This window comes from Protopterus annectens, chromosome 11.part0 (genome assembly GCF_019279795.1).
Source record: "Protopterus annectens isolate FY-2018-M chromosome 11.part0, PAN1.0, whole genome shotgun sequence".
Taxonomy (NCBI): Eukaryota; Metazoa; Chordata; order Ceratodontiformes; family Protopteridae; genus Protopterus; species Protopterus annectens.
The window spans coordinates 1,432,004,555-1,432,031,846 of NC_056745.1; the positions used below are offsets into that span (position 1 = coordinate 1,432,004,555).

At 43.8% G+C, this 27,292-nt stretch overlaps 1 protein-coding gene across 7 annotated transcripts in view; it reads right to left on the minus strand.

Annotated features, from left to right (window-relative positions):
• Positions 1-27,292, minus strand: part of LOC122815888 (ankyrin repeat domain-containing protein 26-like) — a 2,190,206-nt gene that overhangs the window by 1,426,756 nt on the left and 736,158 nt on the right. For all 7 annotated transcript variants that reach the window (XM_044088730.1, XM_044088728.1, XM_044088731.1 and 4 more), the window contains one exon: positions 18,708-19,043. In XM_044088730.1, coding sequence (XP_043944665.1) covers positions 18,708-19,043 — 336 coding nt within the window. The remainder of the gene's footprint in view (positions 1-18,707; positions 19,044-27,292) is intronic.

The window sequence follows — 27,292 nt, forward strand, 5'->3', positions numbered from 1 at the left end:
AGTTTGTTTATTGCTGCTGTCCACCAGACAAGTTTACTCTTCCTTGAGGAAGATGATTTGGTTCTGCCAGGTATGGCTGAGTCCATGCAGCTATGCAGGTGCTCATATAGTTTTTTGGTGTAGACTTGGACATTAGTGCTAGTTCCAACTGAAGGGACGGTGGCTATGATGCTGCTTACACACCTGCTCTCAGGAGACTGTAGTCAGCTTTGGAAAAGATTTTTTGTTTGCCTGTTTTGTTTGATCCTAGCAAAGGGGTGGTGGTCAGGAGATGAAAGCGCTTGATTTTATGTCATTTAATAAAGTTCTCTTTACAAAGCAACTTTATATTTTATTTCATCTTTTATTTTGCAATTTGGTATAAGGCTTATTTATAAGCATTCCGTTCTACTCCTCTGAGGCTTTGCGGTATTTACAGTGTTTTTTTCGGATTTTGAACTATAAGAATAAATCGGAGGAGGTTAGAAAAGACTGGAAAAAGAGACTGGATAAGCAATTCACAAAGAAACAATGGAAGATATATGTATGTTTCCCAAATATGCAACAGTCTAGAAGATTTAGGATCTTTGCTTGGAAGTGTTTACATAGGTATTTTTATACCCCAAATAGACTCCAAAGAATTCTTCCTCAAGTGGAGAGCAAATGTTGGAGGTGTGATGGGGAAGAAAGAGGTAACTAGGAGCATATTTTCTGGGAGAGTAATAAGTTGGCAGACTTTAAAGATTCTTTGTAGATTGCTCTGTCAACAGACACTGGGTGAGCAAATTGGTGTAACTAAGGAAATTATTTTTTTGAGCTATGACACAGAACTGGAACTGCTTAGACATAGTAACGCCTTGCTGAATCTAACTATGGTGGCTGCCAAAAAAGTAATTACTAGAAAACGGAACTCAAAGTCTAAACCAACTTTACTAGAAGTAGTGAATACAGTAACAGAGATAAAACAACTGGAATTGGGATCTTTAGAAAAAGGGTAGGAGCAAATTACATAGAAAAATGAGAATTGTGGGAACAATACATGTAGACGATAAATAAGATTTAAAAGAGGGCAGGATTTGAATGAGCTATGTAATGTTTGATTGACAATGACAGGACAGATTATAAGTGATGTATAATGTTTGCAACTAAAATTAAGTCAGTATGGTTTGTTTTCATTTTTATAAATGTATGATTGCCTATGTCATACATGATAATTAATTATTTTGAAAAGGTAACTGAAGCAGTGGATAGTGGTTATGCAGTGCATAAAGCATATCTAGATCTGCCTAAGGCCTTGACATTATTCCCCATGTAAGCATTACTTATAGACTTGTAAATCCGTATATAAATCCTTACATTGTACGATGGATAGCTAACTGGTTCCTTGACAGAACCAATGTGATTAGAGTAGTAGGTGCCACTTATGAAAGCAAAAGAGTTACCAATGTTGTGCCACAGGGCTCAACTGACTCACAATTGTTTTAACATATGGCTTAAACAATGCTAACAACTGGTACAAGGACAATGGTCTCAAATGTTAAAAATGTAGTACAGTTTATTTTAGTAAACAAAACAGTTTCATGTACTACATAGAAGATGCACCCCTCCAATCAGACACTGTTGTAAGGGATATGGGTACTCTTGTTTTTGATTATTTATAATTCAACCATCACGTCTCCTGTTATCTGGCCCACTTCATTTCCAAAGGCATCTCTACTAGATCCAAAAAAGTCTTAATTCTCTTTTACACATATCTTAGCAGACCCATTATTGAATCTAATGTACCTTTTGGCATGTATTCATCTAAACATATCACACAACTTAAGAGACCTCAGAGATTTATAATTAAAAAGATCAGTGGCCTCAAAAATCATAGCTATTAGGAGAGACTGGCAGCCCTTTCTCTTTACTCAGTCTCTTACAGATTCCTCCATAGAGACCTATGTCAAGCCTTTCATGCCATGAAAGATCCAGCCTATTCCTTCACAGGACTAATGGTATACCAAACACTCAGTTAAAAAAAAACTAAACCTTCATGAGCAGATAAATAAGACAAGCTGACATGATAGATTCATAGTCCAACATATCCCTCACCTCTGAAACAAACCTCCACTGCTTGTCAAGATGAGTAGCACTTTTGTCACCTTGAAGGTAAACCCAGACAATTGGATGGACAGCTTCAAATATATCTCCCTGTCTATCTCGTCTTGCCCTCCTCAAGGCTACAGGGAAATTTTGAATTTTTATTTTTTTTTTGGCTAGGCAGAATGATTGCCTAGTACTTACCTAGGAGTCTTCCACTTGTTTCATCACTCAGTATACCACAAGCTACCTTCTCTTATTAATGAAGCATGCAACTCAGAAATTCACTGTCTTTGCTCTAATCTTCATCTCGGTACCATAAGCACCCACTGCCTCTACAGAATAGTGTGCCTTTGTAAAGAATAAATGGAGAATAAATGGCAAATTCATAATTGCTGAACTTCTTACTGCTGCTATGTTGCCCTTGTCCTCTTAATGTAAAGTAAAATATAAAAATTACTTCAACCCCCCCCCATACACACAATGTGCAACAATGTAAATAAATCAAATTTCTGGATTCAAAACTTCAAACTTTCTGCTACACGTCCATAAAACTGGCATATTCCTGTGGGCTACAGTTGATTCAGTCTTCCACAATATAGTATATGTCTGCACTTCTAAACACAACGCACTGTTTAAAGTGAATCTACTTCTTCACTTCTCGGACATATGTACCAGATTTATTATAAATAATCACATCTCAGCTAATCCATGTGCGATTCCCAAGGCTGTAAAACACACACACACACACACACACACACACACACACACACACACACACACACACACACACACATATATATATATATATATATATATATATATATATATTTATATATATATATTTTTTTTTACAAAGAGGGTTAAGCACCACACACGCACTTAAGTGGGGCCAAGCTTCCACACACCAAAGAACTATTTATATGTGTGAGCAGGTGTGATAGCAGCCACAGATGGGCTTTAGAAGGAGGAGTCTCCTATTCAAACGAGGCCAGAGCAGGAAACACCAGACTTGTCTTGGTCAGAACTATGAGAATGGCTAAGTCTCTCTACACCCTGACTTTCTGGCTGAATTTCATCATGAGAAGTAGAGGAAGAAGAATGCATACAGGAGAACAGGGGCCAATGGTAGACAATGGTGTCTCTGGGATTCTGATCCTGAAGAAGGATAAGGGAAAATAATATGCTGCATTTGATCTTAGAGGATAATGCATGGCGTCTGCAATGATAACAAATCTCTTTCCTATAGACATATTACAAGACTCCTATTGAGGCATCTGCCAAACTGAAACGCTGATAAACTGGTGTATTCCAAGATATTACAGTATGCACAGTGGATCCACTTGGCTACACGTTGTTTGTGCTTTTCTGAGGCTGAGAACTTTATGTAAATAGCAGTGAGCATATTTGCATCTTGCTCACTCTCTTGCAACCATTTTTTTTTTAACCTTTGGTCCAAATAGAGTGACCCATCAAAGAGGGCATTAGCAGAAGCCACCCTAAAGTATTCCACAAATCTGGCTAGTCTGTGCCAGTCTTGTTGTCTCACCATAGTGCCTGACCCAGCTGCTCTCACTGATCCATCTGCTGCACTATGAAGCAATGACATGGAGAGTATGTAGATATGGTATTTGTAGTCTTGACAGACACCAGTGACTGTAACTGCTTTCAGGTATCTCCAAAGTGGCAACTTCCTGAAGGACTCTAGAGTTTTGTCAGCAAACTCCTTCTGGAATCATATCATAGGCATTAAGTAATTTATGGAGCATACAGCAAAGGTACTTGAGGGATAACCTTCCTTCCCAAAATGATTCATGTCTCTGAACTCCTCTTCTGAGGGACGTATAGCTTAGGCATCCTCAGAGTTCTTTTTCTTTCTTTGTGACAGCCGAGTCTACAATTGGTCTCTTGCTCCAGGAAGGCCCGTCTTTGGGAGTCTGGAGTACCTCATCTTGTTTTGTGAGATGGGATGGGATATGTAACATCAGGTTACTTCCATACACTCTGGCAGACTAGGTCCACTATCTTGACAAGGGGGAGAGTCGCAGCTAGTGAAGGAGACCAGAACACCTCTTGGTGAATCTCTTCCTTGGAAGAGGTGGGGGGGGGGGGTTATCAAGATCCCATCTGCCTCATCATTTCAACCACCACCCCAAACTTGGGTGAGGGTTTTGGAGGGGAAAGGGAGAAGAGTCTCTCTCACAAAGATCGTTATGTGGGTGGGGGGATGCTGAAAGACAGTCCAGGTGCTTCCTCATACATACCATATTTTGGGGACTCAACCAAGTGGTTGAAGGAAGACCTCCTTTCCCCCATGAATCTTCTAACTGCCAAGACTTGTTCCAGTCCTGTGCCATGATGGGAAGAGAGGTGATAGCTTATGGTACCAAGGTGAGAGGTGTATATGAGTGAGGCTTAAATGGCATGTTTCTTTTCAATGTGAGAAGATAAGTTCTTTCTGGCAGTCTATTTCAACTGTTAGTGTCAAGAACAATGACAGCATTTTCAACGCAGACACCTCAAGTTCAACAATCTTCAAGGCAGGACTCGGGAATGACACCAAGAGGATCTTCAGCACCAAGGAAGTGAACACCAAAAGCATCAACACTGAGAACAGTCTTAAAGGGATCGGATTCTTGGCTCCAAAGACCTAACAGCACTAACAAGCTCAGGCCTAGTAGTTACCTGTGCCAAAAGGAGGGGCTCTGATGTCATCAGTTCCAAGAAGCTGATACTGTTGAAAAAAAAAAATTGCAGCCAATGCTAACATAAAAGGTATGGATTCTGAAAACTTCTGGTGCTGAGACTAGGCTCAGAGTAGGATTCTTGGAAGTGGATGGCGAGGACTGATCTCTAGGCTTCCCAAAAAACAGACGGAATGTATTCCAGTTGACCTGTTCCAGTTGAGCCTTCAAAAAGGCCATCATCTTTTCCCAATCCAGTGGAACAGCAATGCTATGCATCAGCTTGGAGGACCTTACAGATGCAGCTTACGCCAGGTGAGAAGAAAGAATTCTGGGTAACTCATGTTCCAAGGAGAGGCTATGCAGTCTTTTCCTTTAAGAAGAATCATAAGAATCTGAAACCTCAGATTTCGCAAGACCTGAAAAAGGGGTAGTTGTACAGAAGGGGCATGAGAAGGCCCTATTTGTGCTGAAGGGGGTGCCTCTGTTCTATGGATCTTGACTGCAGAGGGAGCTACCGGTGACTGCCACCCCCTTTCAAAATAAACATATTTTTTCCATCAAGGAGGGTCCCTGACTGAAGTCCTGGCAAACAATACACTCTGTTCCTAAACATTCTGACCTCAGGCAGGCAAAACCAAAGTCATTCAGATCCAAGGGGGCAAATTCTGAGGCCACATTTTTTTTGTCACTTTGTAAAACCAAAGCCTCTTTTTTGTAATCCATTTTAGAACAACCAATCAACCAAGAACAACTCCACTAAAAACAATTAGCTAAGAGAAAATAATAATGCCAAGTCCAATACAATGAAAACGTATAATACACCAGCTAAGCACAGAAGTAAAAGGAGAATGCAATCAATTAAGGGCTGAGGTTACGGCCTACTAATGAAAAAAACATTGTATACACTATACACAAAACTACAAGGAAAAAGACCTAATGAAGAAACCTGTAGCTTTTTATTGCAAACATATTTATAAACATTTGTTAAATGAAAGCAGCAATCACACTGTATGGGAAAGGGAGAAAAGGAAATGCCAGTACAGTAAAGTGGTAAAAGGCCTGAGATGGTGAGGAGAATTGTGACCACTGATTTAAGGCAGAAACTGTAGAACTATGAAAACAATATTATAAGACTGAAAACGGTGACAGCTATCACAAAAAAGATTTTTTGGTGATGCATATGAAAAAGCTGACATATCTACCAACATATGCTGAGGCACTTGCATGTAACCTTCCTAAACCACAAATACTTCTGAGACAAAGTACACATAACAAATATCCGCAGCAGCTCCAAATGCACTCTTTCAAAACAGCACCCACATTAACACATAGAGCTACATCTAATGGAGCCTCTACCTCTAAGCCCATAAGGCAAGACACCACACAATCCAACATTGTCATTACAGACTCCATAATGAGACACACTGATGTCCCTCTCACCAGGCAGAGTAAGGAGAAACTTACAGTCATTCACTTATCAGGGGCTAAGATCTGCCACATTTGGCAGGCACTCAGCTCATTGGACCAGAATTACCAATATGATTTAGTTATACTCCATGTGGGAGTAAATGATCTGAGATGTACCTCCCTAGACTATACAAAGAGAGATATCATGGAGTTCTCGGAATATGTGTCTCACTCTGGCATGAATCTAGCATTGACCAGCATTTTACCTTTATAGGTTCATAGGTTGGTACTAGGCTATCGGCCCTAGGGCCTATACAAGCACAGACATAACAATTCCCTGGATATTTCTTCTCACAATATTTACTTCCCTGGACCCCTGTCTAGCAGGACGACTGATGTGATCTCTGAGGTGAATTTCCTATCTCCTATCCAATCGTCAAGGTTCCTTTTGAAGAGGGTCAAGGAGGAGCTCTACTTAACATGTATGGGCAGTCTATTCCAGAGTATGGGAAGTCTCTGGGTCAGGAAACTATCTCTCCAGCATGTTTTGTTCATTGTGATGGCAAGGTTTAGATCACTGGAGCGTGTGGCTCTGAGGGATTGGAATTTCTTTAAGTGGAGCATGTCCAACAGCTCTGGGTTTGACATGGCATTGTATGTTAAGCAGAGATTGCCTTGAGTAGACGATATGCCACAGAGTATAGCTGGAGTTTTGTTAGACTGACCTGTGATTCTTTTAGTGAGGTATTTCTGTGGCCTTTCCAGCTGTTGCAGATGTCTTGTGAGGTACATACCAAATTGGGCGCTCTACTCCATAATGGGTGTAATGAGGGATGAGTACAGTTGGACAATGACCTCATTTTTCTGGATGCAAAGCCCTTAGTGATGAGGTGTGCCACATAGAAGGATTTCCTGACTGTTGTAGCGATGTGGTTATCAAAGGTGAGACCACTGTCCACCTGTGTCCCTAAGTCTCTCATTACAATTTTGCTGTTTAGTGTACTGCCACCTATGTGGTAATTCATGGGTATTTAGCTTGAACCCATGGCTCTGGCGCCAAGCATCTGTTTCTGTAAGGCACTTTTGTAGACTATCCACATCATTTGGGGATTCAATAATGGCTCCCAGTTTCAAGTCATTTGCGAACTTTGTTAGCCATAGTCCCTTAGTGTTGGCCTGTACTTCAGAGAAGCAGATGCCAAACAAGAGCGGTCCCAGGACTGAACGCTGAGGTACTCCACTTGTCACTTGTCTGGAGCTGGATTTGGAGTTGGCTACTTTTACAGTTTAGGTTCTGTCAGTAAGCCAGTTGGCAACCCATCGAGTGACATAGGGATTTATGCCCAGCTTAGTAAGTTTATGTATTATTCCAGAGTAGGGGATGGTGTCAAAGGCCTTGGCGAGGTCCAGATAGGCTGTGCCGACCGCCTTACCCTCGTCCATCGCTCTGGAGACTGATTCGAAGAAGTCAGTCAGGTTCACGAGACAAGATCGGCCCTTCACGAACCCAAACTGTGTGGGGTCCAGTGTTTGAAGGTTGCCAATGTCTTTGTTTATAAGTTCCATGATAATGCGTTACATGCCCTTGCAGATCAGGCTTGTCAGACTGATGGGATGGTAGTTCCTGGGATCCAAGGTGGATTCCCCCTTGTGAAGTGGGATAACTGTAGCTGTGCGACACTCAGTGGGCACGAAGCCTGAGGTGAGGCTATGATTAAACATGACACTTAGGTGAGGTGCCAGTTCAGTTTGTAGTTCATGTAGTACAAAGCCCAGGATGTCATCTGGTCCCATGGATGCTGCATTCTTAGCTTTGGAGAGTGCGGTTTCTACCTGTGTGGCCATAATTACCGAAATTTGGCAATCTTTTGGTACTGAGATGGACCCTTTAGGGGGTGAGAGGGGGATGAGGTTGGCACTAAATCGATCTGCCACTATATTGGCAATATCCTTAAAATCAGTATATTTAATGCCATTTTGTTGTAGACCTTACCAACTGGCTTAGTTTCTGGTGTTACTCTAAAGGGATGCAATATTTTTCAGCATGGAAGGAGATGGTCAACAGACCATACTGTTTTGCCAGGGATAGTCTGTACTTCTCCCCTCTAGGCTTTCGAATATTAGCTAAAACATTGTCTTCCCCATAGTGCCTTTTTAGGCAATGCCAAAGTGAAAGTACTTTCAACATAGCAAATCAAAACCCAGAAAATCTAAAGGTATTGCTGCTCAGTGCTAGGAGTCCAAACAAAAAGCTCCACTCCCTAGAATGCTGATGTCTGTACAGTCACTGAGACATGGTTTAAAGCCATGGAGAGCACACCAACAGTGCAAGGTTATAATGCTTCCACACATTTAAGCCAGCTATTCCACAGTAAGGGGACTAAAGGTGGAGGGGTCTCTATTTACATAAAAAATAAATACACTTCAAGGCTGGTCAAACAGGACAATGCACTTCAGCTGCTCCATGTTCAAGTCACCACAGGTAAAATCCAATACCACTTTCTTACAAGCTGCAGGTCCTCCTCTATGACCCAGGAAACCAATACCATGTATTTAAACTTATTAGAAACACTAGCCATCCAACCCACTATCATATTCATGGATGGCTTTAATTACCCCACTATTAACTAGGAATCATATACGACACCAAACATACATGCAAACAGATTCCTGAATTTTGTAAGCACAAGCTCCCTGGACCAGGCAGTCAATACACCAACCAGGGGTGCAACCATACTGGATCTGGTCATCACTAATACAGTGGACTGCTGCACACCCCCTAGTGTAATGCTTTCCCTGGTAAGGTCATACCACAAAATGGTACCCTTTGAAGTAAAAGTAAAACCTGGACCCCCAGCTAAACCTGGAATATTCAGGAACTATTCTAAGGATAACCTCCTGCTATTCAGTGAGAGCCTGGCAAAATTTCAAGCCCCCATAAACCCTGAGAACACTTCTGCCTATGCAGAACTGTTCACAGAAACCCTGTACAAAGCATGTTAGTAGGTGCATAGAGGCAGCTGTACCCACCAGAAAGAAGTACAGAACTAACTCAAATAACAAGCCACCCTGCTGGAATCACAAAATCAACAGGCTGTATAACAGGAGGAAGAAAATCGTGGCAAAAGTTAGGAAGTGCAGCACCCAGCAAGATAAAAACTCTCTCATCAAACTAAACTAACAATTCAGAGGACAAACAAAGTCTACCAAAACCAAATTTGAGGCAAGTTTGGCATCCCACGCCAAGGATAACCACAAAGCATCCTTTAGCTACGTTCCCAACCTCAAAGGTAATACAAAACTGTGTGCAGAGCTCATTGTAAATGGAGCCACCTATACTGAGAGCTAGAAGATATAGCAAACCTTCTGGTTGATAAATTCAGCTCCAACTTTACCCCTCTCTTCCCCTAAACCTTACCTCAGGAAATATCATCAAATATAATTCCCCCTACTATCACTAGGGAACAGGTCCTTAATGCTCTCTCTAAGACCAAGAACACTGCATCAATGGGCCCACACAATATCCAAGGATGCCTTCTAAATGGCATGAAACATGACCTATCAGGGCCTTTGGAATTACTATTTAACTGTAGTCTCCAAATAGGCTTCTTGCTTCATGAATGGAGAAATTCAACAGTCATCCCTCTGCACAAAGGTGGGCCATCTACAGACCCATAAGTCTCACTAGTCTTATATGTAAAGCCATGGAAAGAATTATCATGGAGATGATCAATAAAGATACTGAGTACAATGCCCCCTCTGGTATGTACCTAACCAGGCATATCCAACAACTGGAATATCCACCGAGCTTCCTCACTAAAAGAATACAGGGTTTAAGTAAATGTCCTATGCAGACTGCCTCAAGGCCATATCCCTGTATTCTGTCTCCTACAGGCTTTTGAGGGGAGATCTATGCCTGGCATGCAGGGCATTGTCAGACCCTACTCTGATGGACCTCCTGCATATCCACAAAACAAAAAGCACCAGAATTACCCATTCTAAAAACTTAAACCTTGCTTGTGATATAAATAGGACCTGCTGTACAGATAGGTATGTATCCTAGAGACTACCCCATCTATGGAACAGGCTCCCCATCCATGTGAAGCAGAGTTCATCTCTAACCCAATTCAAGTGCAACTTGGACAACTGGATGGGAAACTGGAAATTCATCCCTGGTTTGGCACCGAGGTCTCAAACGGACACAGGTAACCTGTAATTCCTTAATCTCCCAGGCCCATCCTTACACTTGTCAAGGGTATCAGAATTTTTCAGAGATTTGGAATGCATGACTAGGCTTAAAAAGGCCCTTGTGGTCGTTAGCCTAGTAAACACCTATGAACTTATGAACCAATATGTCACTCAAGCTGCTGAGATTTGGATGTTGCATGAAAAAAATCAGCAATGAGATCCACAGAGAGAAGGATGGAGGAGCATGAGCTTGCAGAAGATGAAAATGAAATAGAAGAAATTGCACCTGCAGTGAACATTCCAGATATTATACAGACTTGTATGCTTACCACTCCCACCACAGTGGGAGTGGTAAGCACTAGGTAGCCTATCTACCACAAGAGTGGTTTCTGGCCCAGAAATTGTAGTTTACTAGCCATTTGGGCAGTTTTTCCATCTCTTTCAACCTTCTGGTTTAAAAGCCCACGTATGCGCTTGTTTCCAACCTTTCCTGTAACTAGTCTAGTCCAGATACAGATTTGCTGTATCCAGGACTGCTTGTAACTTCTGAGCTCCCAAGCCGTTCTGTGTTGGAGGGAAGCCTTCTAGCTTAACAGTGGGGGTGGCAAGCACTAGGTAACCTATCTACCACAAGAGTGGATTCTGGCCCAGAAATTGTAGTTTATTGGCCGTTTGGGCAGTTTGTCCATCTCTTTCAACTTTCTGGTTTAAAAGCCCATGTTTGCGGTTGTTTTCCACCTTCCCTGCAACTAGTCTAGTCCAGATACAGATTTGCTGTATTCACAACTGTTTGTAAACTTCTGAGCCCCCCAAGCCTTTCTGTGTTGGAGGGAAGCATTCTAGCTTATCAGTGGGAGTGGTAAGCACTAGGTAGCCTATCTACCACAAGATCCAGGTACAGATTCTTAGTTTTAGCACTTGAATTTGTTTATTCATGCTAAGCACTTGTAAGCACTAAATAAGCTACAAATTACTACAGCACTCAACCTTCCTCTTTACCTAGAGGAAAACAGTTTTTTGTACTTGCTTTCCTCACTTGCTTAGAGAAAAACAGCTCTTAAACTCACTTTCCTCACTTGTCAAGAGGAAAGTAGTTTTTTTATTCAGGCATGTCCAAGGGTCAGCTCCCAGTGTTCTCTCCTGTCTATCTGATGAATCTGGGCATCATGGGGCAATGTAGCAATTGCCTCATGTACACAGACAACCCACTCCTCCTACCACCCAACACCACAACCTGTGAGAGATGCACTTATCTAGCTAAACTGGAGGTAAAGCTCTCTCTCCAACCAAGACTGAACTTGACAGTCAAGAGGAGAAGGTAAACACTTGCACCACACCTCACTCATCACATAGTCCCACTAAACCTACACCACCAAAGTTCACACATAGAAACACAAAAACATTTGCAGAGGCTCTCAATAATTATCTGCTCAAGTAACGAGAGACCACCAAAACAGAAACACAAGCAACCTCCACCCCCAACACAACCCAAATGACACATAGCCCAAAGACTCAGTGTGCCAATAAACCACAGCCCATAAGTCAAAACAACGTAACCAACACATTAGTCATAGGTGACTCTATAGTCAGGCACACTCATGTCCCACTCACCAGGCTAAACAAGGAGAAGGTTACTGTCAGCTGCCTGTCGGGTGCCAGGATCCACCACATAACCCACGCACTCAGGTCACTCCACAACAAATATGACTCTGTCATTGTCCATGTGGTGTGAACGACCTGAGACATACCTCTCTAGACTACATGAAAAGAGACATGGAAGAGCTCTCCAATCTTGTAGCCAACGCAGGTATGACCCTAGCCTTGAGGAGCATCCTGCCATCGCCCTGAATGATACCGCAGTACAAGGACAAAATGATTGACTTCAACAATTGGCTAAGCTTCTGGTGTCATTCTAAGGGGATCCAGTATCTGTCTGCCTGGGATGACATGGTCGGCAGACCACGATGCTTTGCCAGAGATGGCCTGCACCTGTCGCCCCTGGGATTCCGGATACTGGCTAAAGGTCTTGCCGCCCCTATAGTTTCTTTTTTAGGCAAGGTTCAAATGAGAAATGCACCACCGTAACAGGAACAGGCAAGTAAAATCTGAGGGTAATGCTACTCAATGCTAGAAGTCTAAACCTCAAAATGCACTCACTCGAGCCACTCCTTAAAATGGAGAACATCAATAGCTGTGCAGTGACTGAGACCTGGTTTAAGGGTCTAGAAAGCACCCCTGCATTACCAGGGTATAACTCATACCACACTTTTCGGCCATCTAACCTGGACCAGAACACCAAAGGCAGAGGTGTGTCCATATTCATTAAGGATATCCACACCTCCAAGCTAGTTGTGCAGCATAATGCATCCGAGGTTATCCAAGTGCAACTAACTCTGGGCAAAACTGCAATCCAAATTGTAGCTTGTTACAGATCCCCCACCATGCCCCCGGATTCCCACGCCTCTTTTCTTGATATACTGGAAAATATTAGGGTTCAACCAAACACCCTAATAATGGGTGATTTCAACTACCCCACCATTAACTGGGAAAACTACTCATGTACCAACTCCTTCACTCAACACTTTCTGGAATTCATAAATTCCATTGTCCTGGATCAACTTATCCACACCCCCACCACGGGCAGCAATATCCTACACCTAGTCATTACCAACATGAGTTATCAGTGTTCCACACCTGAAGTCAAGTCCTCTTTGGTTAGATCAGACCATAAGCTAGTCACCCTAGATATCCGCATCCCACCCCCACCTACCATTAAGGAATCCATGGTAAAAAAAATTTTCAAATCCAACTTCATGCTTCTTAAGACAGAAGTGGCGAACTTCATGACACCCATGCAGATGGACAATACAGTTACAACTGCTGAATCCTTCACAAATGCACTCTATAAGCACTTACACGAGTGCATGGATCATGCTATCCCAAACAGATCCAAGACACTATCCTCCAAAAAAAAAGGTAGCCTGCCTGGTGGTCCCCTGCCATAAACAAACTCTACAACAGAAGGAAGAAACTGTTGCAAAAGAGAGTAAAATCCCACGAGTGGAGGATCTCCCTGGTCAGCCTCAGTAAGAAGCTGAGATCCCTTATAAGATCCTCCAAAGCTAGTTACGAAAACAAAATTGCCACTGATTTTAAGGGCAACCACAAAGCACTCTATAGCTATGTCAAGAATCTCAATGGCAACATCCAGATGATCTGCTCTGAGTTACAGCACAATGGCATGAAAATTATAGAACCAACTGATATTGCCAACATCCTGGCAGATAGGTTCAGTGCTAACTTTACCCTCCTCTCTCCCCCTAAAGGGCCCATATCTATACAGGAAGAATGCAGAGTCCCTGTAATCACATCTATGCAGGTAAAAGCTGCGCTTTCTAAAACCAAAAACACAGTATTCATGGGACCGGACAATATCCCAGGCTGCGTTTCAAACTAACTTCAGAATGAACTGGCTCCCCACCTAAGCACCATGTTCAATCATAGTCTCACGTCAGGCTTTGTGCCCACTGAATGGTGCACAGCAACAGTTTTTCCACTCCACAAAGGGGGAGCCACCACTGATCCTGAGAGCTATCACCCTATTAGCCTGACGAGCCTGGTCTGCAAGGCCATGGAACGTATCATCATGGAACTCATAAACAATGACAGTGGTAACCTCCAAACTCTGGACCCCACCCAGTTTAGGTTTGTGAAAGGCAGATCATGCCTTCTGAACCTGGTAGACTTCTTTGAGGCAGTCACCAAAGCCACAGACGAGGGTAAGGTGGTTCGCACAGCCTATCTTGACCATCCCCCATTCTGCAATTATAGCTAAACTCACTAAACTAGGTATAAATCCCTACATCACAAGATGGGTTGCCAACTGGCTCACTGACAGAACCCACACTGTAAAAGTTGCAAACTCCAAATCTGACTTCAAACCAGTGACAAGTAGAATAGCACAGGGTTCAGTCCTGGGACCTCTCCTGTTTGGTATCGACTTCTCTGAAGTACAGGCTAACACAGAAGGCCTCTGGCTAATAAAGTTCGCAGGTGACTGCAAACTAGGAGCCATAGTCGAGTCCCGAAATGATGTGGACATCCTACAGAAGGGCCTCACTGAGACAGATGCCTGGTGCCAGAGGCATGGCCTCAAGCTCAATGCCAAAAAGTGCATTGTCATCCCTTCTGGTAAAAACTCTGTACCCATGAACTACCACATAAACGGCAGTCTACATAACACCAAATGTGTGATAAGAGACCTTGGGACCCAGGTGGACATCAGTCTCTCCTTTGATAATAGGAGGAGGAAACTAGTTCAGAAAAAAAGCAAATCCCAAAAAGGTCATCCCTAATCAGTATCAGTGAGAAACTAAGGTCCCTCATGAAATCATCCAAGGCAAACTTCAAAAGAAAAATATCCAAGGATTCAAAAGATAACCACAAAGCCTTCTTTAGCTATATTAAGAATCTAAGTGGCAACCCGTAGATATGCACTGAACTAGTGCAAAATAGCACAAAATATACTGAACCTACTGATATTTCCAACATCCTGGCAGATAGATTCAGTGCAAACTTCACTCCCTCTCACCTCCAAAAGGGCCCACAACAATAGCGGAAAAGTGTAGTATCCCAAAAATCACAGATGTACATGTGAAAACAGCCCTTTCAAAAGCCAAAAACACAGCGTCAATGGGACCAGATGGTGTTCCAGGCTGCGTCTTGCACAAACTACAGAATGAACTATCCCCCCACCTAAACACGCTGTTCAACCTCAGCCTCTCCACAGGCTATGTGCCCATAGAATGGCACACAGCAACGGTTATTCCTCTCCACAATGTAGGGGTCACAACTGACCCTGGTAACTATCGCCCATAAGCCTGACTAGCCTGGTCTGCAAGGCTATGGAGCGCATCATCAAGAAACTCATTAACAAAGACATTAGGAACCTCTAAACACTTGACCCAACCCAGTTCGGCTTTGTTAAGGGAAGATCATGCCTACTAAACCTGGTTGACTTCTTCGAGACAGTCACCAATGCTATAGATGAAGGGAAATATTGTTCACACAGCCTACCTTGACCTCGCCAAGGTTTTCAACACCATTCCCCACTTGGGTATTACAGAAAAACTCACCAGCCTGAACATAAACCCCTACATCACGAGATGGGTTGCCAACTGGCTTACAGACAGAAATCACTCGGTAAGAATAGTGGGCTCCAGGTCCGACTCTAAACCAGTCACAAGTGGTGTCCCACAAGGCTCGGTCCTGGGATCCCTACTGTTCGGCATATACTTCTCAGAAGTACAGGCAAACACAGGAGGACTATGGCTAACCAAGTTTGCCAATGACTGCAAACTGGGAGCCATAACTGACTCTCCGGCTGACACAGACATCCTCCAAAAGTGCCTTACTGAGACGGACACCTGTTGTCAAATTCATGGCCTCAAGCTAAATGCCAAAAAATGCATAGTCATCCCGTTTAGGAAAAACAAAACACCCACGAATTACCACATAGGTAGCAGCCCCCTTAATACAGAAGAGGTAATCAGAGATCTGGGGACCCAGGTAGATAGTAATCTCTCCTTTGACAATCATATTGCCAAAGTAGTTAGGAAATCCTTCTATGTGGGCCATCTAATTACTAAAGGGTTCGCATCTAGAAATAAAGAGGTTATAGTGCCCCTCTACTCGTCACTCATTACACCCATCATAGAGTACAATGCCCCATTTGGGATGTACCTCACAAGACACTTCCAACAGCTGGAAAGACCACAAAAGTACCTCACCAATAGGATTACTGGCCTCAAACTTATGTCCTATGCAGCCCGACTGAAAAATCTCTGGCTGTACACAGTGGCATATCGCTTACTCAGAGGTGATCTCTGCCTGACTTACAAAGCCATGTCCAACTTAGAATTGATGAACATGCTCCACCTAAAGAAATCCAAGTCACTGCGAGCCAGGTGTTCTTGTGAGCTAAACATCGCCACAACAATAAATAGAACATGCTGGAGGGATAGATTCCGGTCACAGAGACTCCCCAATGCTTTGGAACAAAATTCCAAATTACATCAGGCAGAGCCCCTCACTAACACTCTTCAAGAGAAACCCTGACGAGTGGATGGGTAACAGAAAATACACCCCTGGGATCACTTCATTGGCTCTGCTTGACAGAGGATCAGTTAATTAATCAATGGGGCGGCAAAAGCCGACACACTCTGGCTAGGCTTATAAATGCCCTCGGGCAGACAGCCTAGTACCTACCTATGAACCTATAATCACATCTCCACAGTAGTCAGGAAATCCTTCTATGTGGCAAACCTCATCACAAAAGGGTTCTCATCCAGGAAAAAAGGGGTCATTGCTCCCCTCTACTTGGTACTCATTAGACCCATTATAGAGTACAACACCCCTTTTGGAATGTACCTCACAAGACATCTGCAGCAGCTGAAAAGGCCACAAGGGTACCTCACAAAGAGGATTACTGGCCTCAAACAGATGCCCTACACTGACCCTCTCAAAAAACTCCAGCTTTACTCTGTAGCATATTGCCTACTCTGAGGAGATCTCTACCTAACATATAAAGCTATGTTAAACCCAGAGCTGTTGGACATGTTACACCTTAAGAAATCCCAATCCTTCCGAGCTACACGCTCTAGGGATGTAAACCTTGTCACCACAGTAAACAGGACATGCTGGAGGCATAGATTCCTGTCCCAGAGACTTCCTATATCTATGTCAAGCAAAGCTCCTCATTAGCACTCTTCAGGAAAAATCTTGAGTGGATGGGAAATAGGAAATAGATCCCGGGGAACACTTCTGTGGCTCTGCTCGACAGGGGCACAGGAAATTAACTTTCTTGGGTGGTGTAAGCCAGGGAACCTTGTTGGCTAGGCTTACTTAAGCCCTTGGGCTGATAGCCTAGTACCTACCTATGGATAAACTTGGATGCTGGAGTAAAATAATCTCCAACCCATAGCAATTTGTAGCAAAATAATCTACAACCAACAGCAATTTTTTTGGGCATCTAATGGAAATAATTGATTTATTGATTAATTGATTGGTTAACTAAAAATTAAAAAAAATCCCAGGCTTATACAGTACCTTACCTGTTGACTGACTCTCCACCTACCACCACACTGCAATAAACTAATCCCATTTTAATGGTTATATATTTAATAAAAGCCAAAGAATAAAGATTTCAGATTATATTAGCACTTAAGTTTGCCTTTTGAATTCAAAGGAGTTTTTCATTTTCTCTCCCTATGCCCACCATCAGTCCTCTCGTTTCTTGTTTGACACACTTTTTTTTTCTAGTAGGCAAGAACAGATCATGGGAGGTTATAAGGGTAGCCATCAGGGTTTGTTTTTTTTTTTTTTTGCTCCTAACAGCATTTGCAGCATACAATGTGTGCACTTCACAGATGCAAGGCTTGCAATGCCTTCACTTTTCCAAAAGCTTGAGTCCATACATGCAATATGAAGGCTATGACATAACTCTGACATGGGAGGTGAAGCACACATCTTCAGTTTATGTGAATACATGCAATACACCTCTTCTTTGGCAGGTATCAGTGCAGCAGCAGGTCAGAGTGCCTTCATTTATCTAAAATGAGCAAGTGGACATCAGGCAGCTCACCTCTACAAGCTCCTTCACATTTATCAAGGAGGTTAAGGGGAAGAATAATGTGGATAATTTTACAAGTCTGAGCCAGCAAGCCATTTCAGCAGCAAGTCAACACTAGTTTGCAAACTATTCTGAAACCCAAGAGTGTGAATTCATCCGCCAAACTGGACTCTCAGCAGAAAGGATGAGCAAAGCATAATATTCTGAACCAGTATAAAAAGCAGCAAAGATAAAACAATTAAATGTTTCTCCTCACAATGTCATTTTGAGTACAATATAGTTTTACGAAGTCATAGATCAGAGGCAGTTACTGTGCTTGTAGTCCAGGGGACCATTAAGGAGCCTAGCCCAAATTCCCAGTTGCCGCTAAGTATTGCCTGATTAAGTGGCTTGCTCAAGGTCACACAGGGGGCAAACAAGGAGTGACAGAATCAAACCCAATACCACATGAACTACATTTGACAGCCTTACCCCTCTGTATGAACTCCACATTAAAAAAACAAACAAAATGCATTAAATTTTAACCACTTAATGGCACAGCAGCATTAGTACAATTAATACAATATAAAACTGGGACATGAAGACATTCCTTACAAGGCAAAAATATGTGCTTTACTTTGGGTGTCTGGTTTATAAAATAATGCAAATAATAGACTTATAATCTTTAAGCTGAACTGAAAAGCATTGCAAAACTGAGTCTCGGCATTTTCTTGTTTAAACATTTAAACACTTACATTCACTGTCAACCTTCTCAGCTGGTACTTGGTTGCTAGACTGTGATTGAGGTGGTTCATCCAGACGTCTTTCAACAGATCTAGGTGCTGGTACTGGTACAGTTACAGTGGAAGGTTCTGTAGATTTTGGAGTACAAACAGCAACTTCTTCTTTTAAACGTGCAGGCTGAAGCTTGCCTGGAGTTCCCTGCATGCTTGGGTTTTCACTGTTCGGTGGAGATAGCTCAACCTTCTTCTGTGAAATGTCAACTTGTTTCTGGTGCAGAGAAACTGCAGCTTGCCCCTGTGACAGGTTCCTATTGGAAGTACTAACAGAATCCCAGTCTGATGCTTCCACTATGCAAAACAAACATGTACACATTTCAATGTTGTGGCTATATAATAGCTTCAAACAGCAGCTTGCAAGTTATCAGGAGAAACACAGTGTACTATATTCAACAATAACATCTAACAAATTAATTTCTTTAAAGGACAGGTATAGACTAAGAACAGCTTTACTCATCTCAAGAGTTTATTTTACTCCCTATACATCTATTCTGTGCTAAAGTGTGACTTAGATGTTCATCCTTTTGTATGGTACTTCTTTGTTACTCAGCCTTCTCAGTGCATATCATTTTAGTTTTTCCTTTTTTAATTAATCATTTTATTGCAAGTTAAATTACAGTCAAACTATAACAGAATATTACCCAGGAAACAATGGGACTGCCTAAGATACAATGCCCTACGTTTTAACCACACAAAAAAGAGCAATAGCAAAATATATGTGCGTCCTAGGCAATTTAGCACCATACTTGAAATAAGTCAAAATATTTCAGCACTGATGGTATGGAAATCAAGAAAAGTTGGCTTTATTTTTAGATGATATCAGTTTGCACCTGATAAAACCAAAAGGACATCTCAGTGTTGTGGGATATCTTGAGACAGTTTCAAGTCTTTTCGGGAAATAAAATTAACAAAGATAAAACAACAGCTATACCTGTAAACTATGCACCCACACATGAATTGGTCTAGCAATACCCATATGTATGCAGACAAAATAAAATGCAGTATTTATGAGTATGGACTAAAAAAGGATTCTGTTAGGGCAACTAAGGATATGTGGGAAGAAACTAAACAAAAGATAAAGCAAAAACTATAATCTGGAAGCTCTTGTTTATTGATATAGATAGCAAGATGCAAGCAATGAAAATGTTTTAGTCCCTTTAGTTTTCTACACAGGTCACTCTTATTTTTATCATCCAAAGGATAAATTGAGCCCCTCCTCCTACACACACACACACACACACACACACAGTTTAGACACATGTGCAATAAAAAGAAGTTATGTTTTACCATAATGTTCCATCAGTGTTGTTGATCTTCAATAATCCTTGACTGTGGGCTCCGTTCCGAGCCTTGGAACAGACTCAGCCGTTTACTTCAGCTCCCGCCTTCCAAACTCTTAAGCTAGGCTCTACCCATAATGCTCCTCTATAAATGACCTCAGATCAAGTTTGCCTAAAATAGTGGCAGTCAGATAAATAACAATAAGACACCAGATCTGTGTCCCTAATATGAAGCCAGTCGTGGGAGTATTAAACCCACTACGAGTCTCAGGCCGGGGAAAGGAGCGAGAATGTCAAGGATTAGTGAAGATCGACAACACAGATGGAATGTTATGCTAAGACATAACTTCTTTATCTGATGTTGTCAACCTTCATGTAATCCTTGATTGTGGGACAAAGTCCCTAGCTACCTGAATCTTGGGAGGTCTCAGGGAAGAATACTGCTGAGCACCATCGAGCCGAATGACGCACGTCCCCTAGAGACCCGGTTCAGTTTGTAATCGGTGATAAAAGTATGAGGAGATGACCATGTGGCTGGTACACAAATGCCATCTAAAGAAGATCTGGCATGAAAAACCACAAAAGCTGCTATAGCTCTAGTTGAATGGGCTTTCACAGGGTGCGGTGGGTGAAGTCCCTTTGAGTGACAGATAAAGATGTTACAATTTCTGAGCCATTTAGCTAAGGTAATCTTGGAAACTGGGTTACCAAATGAAAGTGAGGAAAAGGCAACAAACAGTTGGTCAGATTTTCTGATATCCTTTGTTCTGTGAAGATAAAAACATACTGTGATTTGTTTTCTTTACCTTGTGTTTTAATTGTATTCTGCTTTTAACTGCATATTAAAACTTCAAAACAGTCCACAGCTCTGTCTCTTGTGAGTCAGGCAGAAATTAGAACTGATCAATTAAGGACTCGTACATAAGATAGAAGTCACTTATGGTTAATCATTTGTGAACTGAGGGGGTAGAGCTAGGAACTAAACTAAGAAGTTATGTACCTACCACAACGTTCCATGTTAGTTGTCTTCTCTCGCCTTCTTTCTTGCTTGATGGGTTCGGAGCCGATCCCTCGGCTCCGACTCGGCACTTGCTAAGCTCGAGAGTCACTTTTACCAGCTCGAGGCAGCCCCATATCCCATGATGCAAGGCGGTAAGTACCCAGATCTCGTTTGATGACAAAGGGCAACAGCACCAAGCATAAAATACTTCCCAAAAGGAAGAAAGAAAACTTACAGATGGAAGGAGGACCAGGTTTGAATGGTCTTCAGCATAACAGTTTCTTATAACAAGGTCTGTCCAGGCCAGGGGGAAGGAGGGAGGGTCGCAAGAAAGAAGGCGAGAGAAGACAACTAACATGGAACGTTATGGTAGGTACATAACTTCTTAATGTTAAGTTGTCAATCTTGCCTTCATTCTTGCTTGATGGGACCGCGTCCCTAGCACCTCTATCCTGGGTGGCTCAATGGAACAAACTCTTGAGGACTGTACAGCCAAAACTGGCTCTGTCCCTGGAGGCCAAGTCCAATTTGTAATGGGAAACAAAAGTGTGAGGAGTGGCCCAAGTGGCCGCTGCACAAATAGTGTCTAAAGGAAGTCTAGCTTGAAAGGCTGTAGAAGTAGCTAAGCTCCTAGTTGAATGTGCTTTAGGTTTTGAGCACAGCTGTTTTCCCCTGAGCAGATAAATTTCAGAGATGACTGAAGAAAGCCATCTAGACAAAGTCACTTTAGAAACAGGAAGGCCTTTTTTATTATCCGCATAGGAAACAAAAAGTTGATCAGATTTTCTAAATTTTTTTGTTCTGTCCAAATAATATCTAAGTTGACGGTGGACATCAAGATAATGTAGCTTTTGTTCAGCTCTATCTGAATAGTTGGGGAAAAATACAGGAGATCAATGGATTGATTCAAATTGTTCTTTGAAGCGACCTTAGGCAAAAAGGTTGGGTTAGTTCTCAAAGATACTCTGTCTTTGTGAAAAACCAAATAGGGGGTCGAACCGAAGAGCATGAAGTTCAGACACCCTCCTGGCCGATGTAATAGCCACTAGGAATAAAGTTTTCCAAGAAAGATATTTCAGGGAACAAGAAACAGCTGGCTCGAAGGGGGGAAGAATTAAGGATGTCAGCACTAAATTTAGATCCCACTGAGGAGGAGGACTCCTGACTGGAGGCTTTAGTAGGAAAATTCCTTTCAAGAAGGCCCTGCAGAGCCTATGGGACATAATATTATGATCTGCTATCCCGACATGAAAATTAGAAATAGCAGCCAATTGAACTCTGACTGTGGAAGAAGAGGAGCCTGCATGAAAAATCTCTGCTAAGAAGTCCAGGACTGCCTGAACAGGGGCAGTAAAAGGATCAATATTCTTGGCCTTAGCCCAATAAGAGAAACATTTCCATTTGCTTGTATAAATCCTCCTGGTAGAGGATTTTAGCGAAGCTACTATGATGTCTCTAACTGGGTTAGAGATCAAAGGAAGCCTGGCTAAGGAAGGAAGTGGAGCAACCATGCTGTGAGGTTGAGAGAAGGGATTGACCGGTGCAGCTGACCCGATTGGTGAATCAGAAGATCTGGCACCGGGTCCAGATGCCAGATGGGTTCGGCTGCACCAAAAGGTGATGATGGAGGAACGGAAACCAAACTTGTCGAGGCCAGTAAGGGGCAATGAGAATCAATTTGGCTCTCAAAACGGTAGCTTTCTGGATAACCTGAGGGATCAGAGGAAATGGAGGGAAGGCATAAAGAAGTCCCTGGGGCCAATCCTGGGTCAGAGCATCTCTGGGGGGATGGCCTGATGGAGGGAAGAGGCAGAAGAAGTCTGGACATTTGCTGTTTTGGGGAGTAGCAAAAAGATCGCAGCATGGACGACCCCATTCCAGAAAAATTTCTTCCGCTATAGATTGCTTGAGAGACCACTCGTGAGGCATGAGAATAGCTCTGCTCAATCTGTCCGCTACAATGTTGGATTTCCCAGGGATATGCGTTGCTACCAGAAACCGATGAGAGGAGATCGCCCATTGCCATAGTCTGAGCTTCGACACAAGGGGTAAGACTTGGTTCCGCCCTGTTTGTTGATATACCAAACTACAGACATGTTGTCTGTGTGGACTGCAACTGTCCCTACGGGAAGAAAGTCGTTGAGGGCTTGCAACGTTAAAAGCACTGCTCTCATCTCCAGGACATTTATGTGCAGATGGTACTCGAACGGCTGCCACGCCCCATGAACCATCCTGCCCTGATAATGACCCCCACCCGATCAGGGAGGCATCCGTGGTGACAGTGGCTATCGGGATGGGGTACAAAGTACCTGCCTTGGTGAACCTGAGGAGATGTGATCCACCAAGCAAGATGCTCTTTGCATGTCTGTGTCACCAGAATCTGGTGACGCATTGGAAGTTGTTGGTATGACCATTGTGTGAACAGCATCCACTGAAGAAGGCGCATGTAGAATCGAGCCAGGGGAAGAAGAGTAATGGCCGCAGCCATGAGACCTAATACCTTTAGAACCATTCTGGCCTGTACTTTCTTGCTGGCCAGAATGATTCTGACATGACTCTGAATGTCTGAAACTCTTTGATCTGTAAGGGTAGCTGACATCCGAACAGTGTTTAAGTTTGCGCCTATGAAGGTAATAGACTGGGCGATAAGGATGACTTTTCGAAGTTGATCGAGATGCCCAAATGAGAACAAAGGTTTATTGTGTAATCCCTGGCTTGTGTAAGCTGATGCCTGGTGGTGGCTGACAGGAGCCAGTCGTCGAGATACGGAAACACCTGGAATCCTTGACGTCTCAGGTGAGCCGTGACCACTGCCATGCATTTGGTGAACACTCTGGGGGCTGTAGTGAGACCAAAGGGCAGGGCTCTGAACTGGAAATGACTGGACCCCAGCCGAAAGCGGAGAAATCTCCTGGAGCGTCTGTGAATTTTGATGTGATAGTACGCATCCTGAAGATCTATTGAGCACATCCAGTTGTCCTTCTGTAAGAAGGGCAGAATTGACTGAAGAGTGACCATTCGAATCTTGTCTTCTTGACAGACTTGTTGAGTCTGCTGAGATCCAATATTGGTCTCCAGTCTCCCGTCTTTTGGGGACCAAAAAGAACCTTGAGTAGATTCCGGCTCTGAATGGTCTGTTGTAACTGGCTGAATGGCTCTTTTGCAGTAGTTTTGAGACTTCTAACTCTGCAATTTCCCTTAGACCGGTGGTACATCTGGAAGGGAATTTGAGGGAAGGGACTTTCCTCGAAAGGAATTATGTAACCCTTGGATATGATCGACTGTACCCATCTGTCTTGTGTGAGGGAATGCCAGGCTTCTGGGTACCGTGATAATCTTCCCGACTGCCTCCAAGGAGGGACAGCCGGGCAACATCTCAGGGATGCTGAAAGGGCTTGTCAGAGAGAGGCTCTCTGTTTCCCTGGTTTTTGGACCCCTCTGCCTCTAGAGCGCATCTGTTGTTGTTACCCCTCTGCCTCTAGGGGTAAACTGACCACGTGAATCCGGGCGTGACTCCTTGGGATTTACGGAACCACATTTTCCCACCTTTCTGTCCTTTGGGATAAGGTCTAGAAGGTGGAAAAACTGACTCCTACAGCAGAAAGAGTCTTGCCGTCCTGTTCGCACCTGGTCAAAGTTTCCTTCACCTGAGGGCCAAACAAAGCTGACCCATCAAAGGGAGAATTTGTGAAGGACGCCTTAAAGGGATCCGCGAAAATCACATAGCTGCATCCAGGCTTGGCGTCTAAGAGCCACACCTGTACCTGCGGCTCTACTCGCTCCATCAGCAGCATAAGATATTAGCCACATGGAGGAGTTTGCAATGGAATTAAGGGTTCCTAGCTGCGAAGCAATTTTTCTTGAGCCCCTGCAGCTGTAGGATCCTGTACTACTTCACCCAGCTCCTTAAGGATATCCCTCTGGAGTCTGGTGAAGTGACATAGGTAATTCACCGAACGGATAGCAAAGGTGGCTGAGGAAAACATCCGCCACCACCTATCCATGGTCCTAGAGTCCTTATTAGGAGGATGGACGGGTACGGAAGGATCTGCAAGTTCCTTCTTGGTGGCCGCAGCCACCACCATGGCATCAGCGGGGACACCCTTAGTGAGGAATTGCTTGTCACACGGGGCAGTGATAAATTTTGAAGGCCTCCTAAGGACTGACTCTACAGAGTCAGGAGCTGCCCACGCCTTTCGTGCAATAACCTGCATAAGGGGGTCGAAAGGCGGAGACACCCAGGAGGTGGAGGGCCGAGATCCAAACGCCTCTAGGTACACTGACTCATCCTCAGAGGGATTGTTGGTGGGCCAGTTTCCCCTCTGTTTAAGGAGTTCTAGGATGTCTGAGAAGGAGACATCCTCAGAGGGGGATCTAGGGGATCCCTCTGACTCATCAAAGTCAGTATCCGAAGTGACAGACTCGGGAGTCTACATGTTTCCTCTTACAAGACCACATCCTAGGAGAATCTCCCGAAACATCAGGAGAATCCTCGGAAGGGGGGAAATTCCCAATGGGGAAACCTGAGGCGGAGGATCTCTGGGTCCTGTAGCAAGAGAAGTGGCAGAGATGTCAACAGGTACTATAGAGGGAGGAGCTACGGGAACAGACTGCTGACTGATACCAGTGGCCAGCACACTCTTCATCACCTCGAATGCTCCTCCCAGGCAGGTCCGAGAGAACTCGTTCCGAAGAACTAGGAACTCCAGGGACCACCAAAAGGGAAGTCTCCGAGGCAGATGTCGGAGCCGAGCTCACCAAGGCCGAGGCTCCAAGGGGAAGAGCGGGTTCAGACAAGGGTCCGATGCCACTCACCCCCTCGGAGGAGACCATGGAAGCCCGACCACCGAATCCCTCTAAGGAAGGTCTCGAAGAGGAGATAAGAGTAGAGGCTGAAGGAACAGAAGGGGGTATCCGTCCTCCAGCCGTAGCAGTAACCATTCCCGAAGACTCCAACTCCAAGCTCTGGGGTAGAGTTGAAGGAGGAACTGTAACGGGGTGTGGACCAACAGTCGTCTGTTGAGACGGACTATGTAACATTTGGGCCAGTACCTGTGACTTAAGTAATCTGCTGACCACTCTCTCTAGGTCATGATCTGAAAGCCTGGATGACCTTGAAGATCGGCTCCGATGGCTCCGTTCCGAAAGGAGAGGTGAAGCCGGAGCCGAAAGTATCGGCTCCAAGGAAGGAGACCTCGACCTCTTCCTGGAATGAGCCATCGGAACCGATACTATAGATCCTGTCGGAGCCGAAGACTTATCGGAGCCGACAGGAAGCCTCGATGCATCGGCTCCAGCCGGAGCCGATACAGCCACAAAAGTAACGGTGTCGGAGCCGATCGGAGCCGACACCGATGCCTGTGCCACATGGTGGTCGGAACCGATCGGAGCAGACACCGAAGTGGTCGATGCAGGATCGGCACCGATAGCTATCGGTGCCGAAGGCTTTAAGCCAGAATCGGCTCCAGCCGAGCCGATCTCGACTCGAACGAAGTCGGCGAGGCCGCAGGCTTAGACACAGAAGCCTGGGCCTTGGAAGATTTGGCTGATTTTGATGGAGCCGACTTAGCCGGAGAGCCCTCCGGCTTAAGAAGGCCCCTAAGTATCAGCTTGTTACGTCTTTCCTGCAGGACTCTCTGGCTGAAGGAATGACAAATAGCACAGGAGTCCTGCAGGTGAAGAGGCCCCAGGCAATACAGGCAAGAAGTGTGACCGTCTGTCAGAGACATCTTCTGACAGCACGAGTCACACTTCTTAAAACCTGAGACCCTCTCCTTTGACATGGTGCTTCACAACACACACACACACACCAGTCAAGAATTAAATTAAATAAAATACCAAAAAGGTATTACTATAAACACAAACACACACACCCTAACAGGGAGGGGATGGGATGGGTAAAGTTTGACTAAAAAAAATTAGAAGAGACAGGGATTTTCTGTCAGAAAATCTATATAATTAACTTAAAACTAAAAATAAAAGGGTTTTTAGCAAAAAGGGGCTTAAATATCCAAAAAAGTGAATCACTTACCAGGAGATGGTAAAAGGAGGACCTCATAAGCGAAGCGGCAAACGAGATCTGGGTACTTACCGCCTTGCATCATGGGATATGGGGCTGCCTCGAGCTGGTAAAAGTGACTCTCGAGCTTAGCAAGTGCCGAGTCGGAGCCGAGGGATCGGCTCCGAACCCATCAAGCAAGAATGAAGGCGAGATTGACAACTTAACATCTTCTATTTAAGGGGTAAAATAAAACATTTCA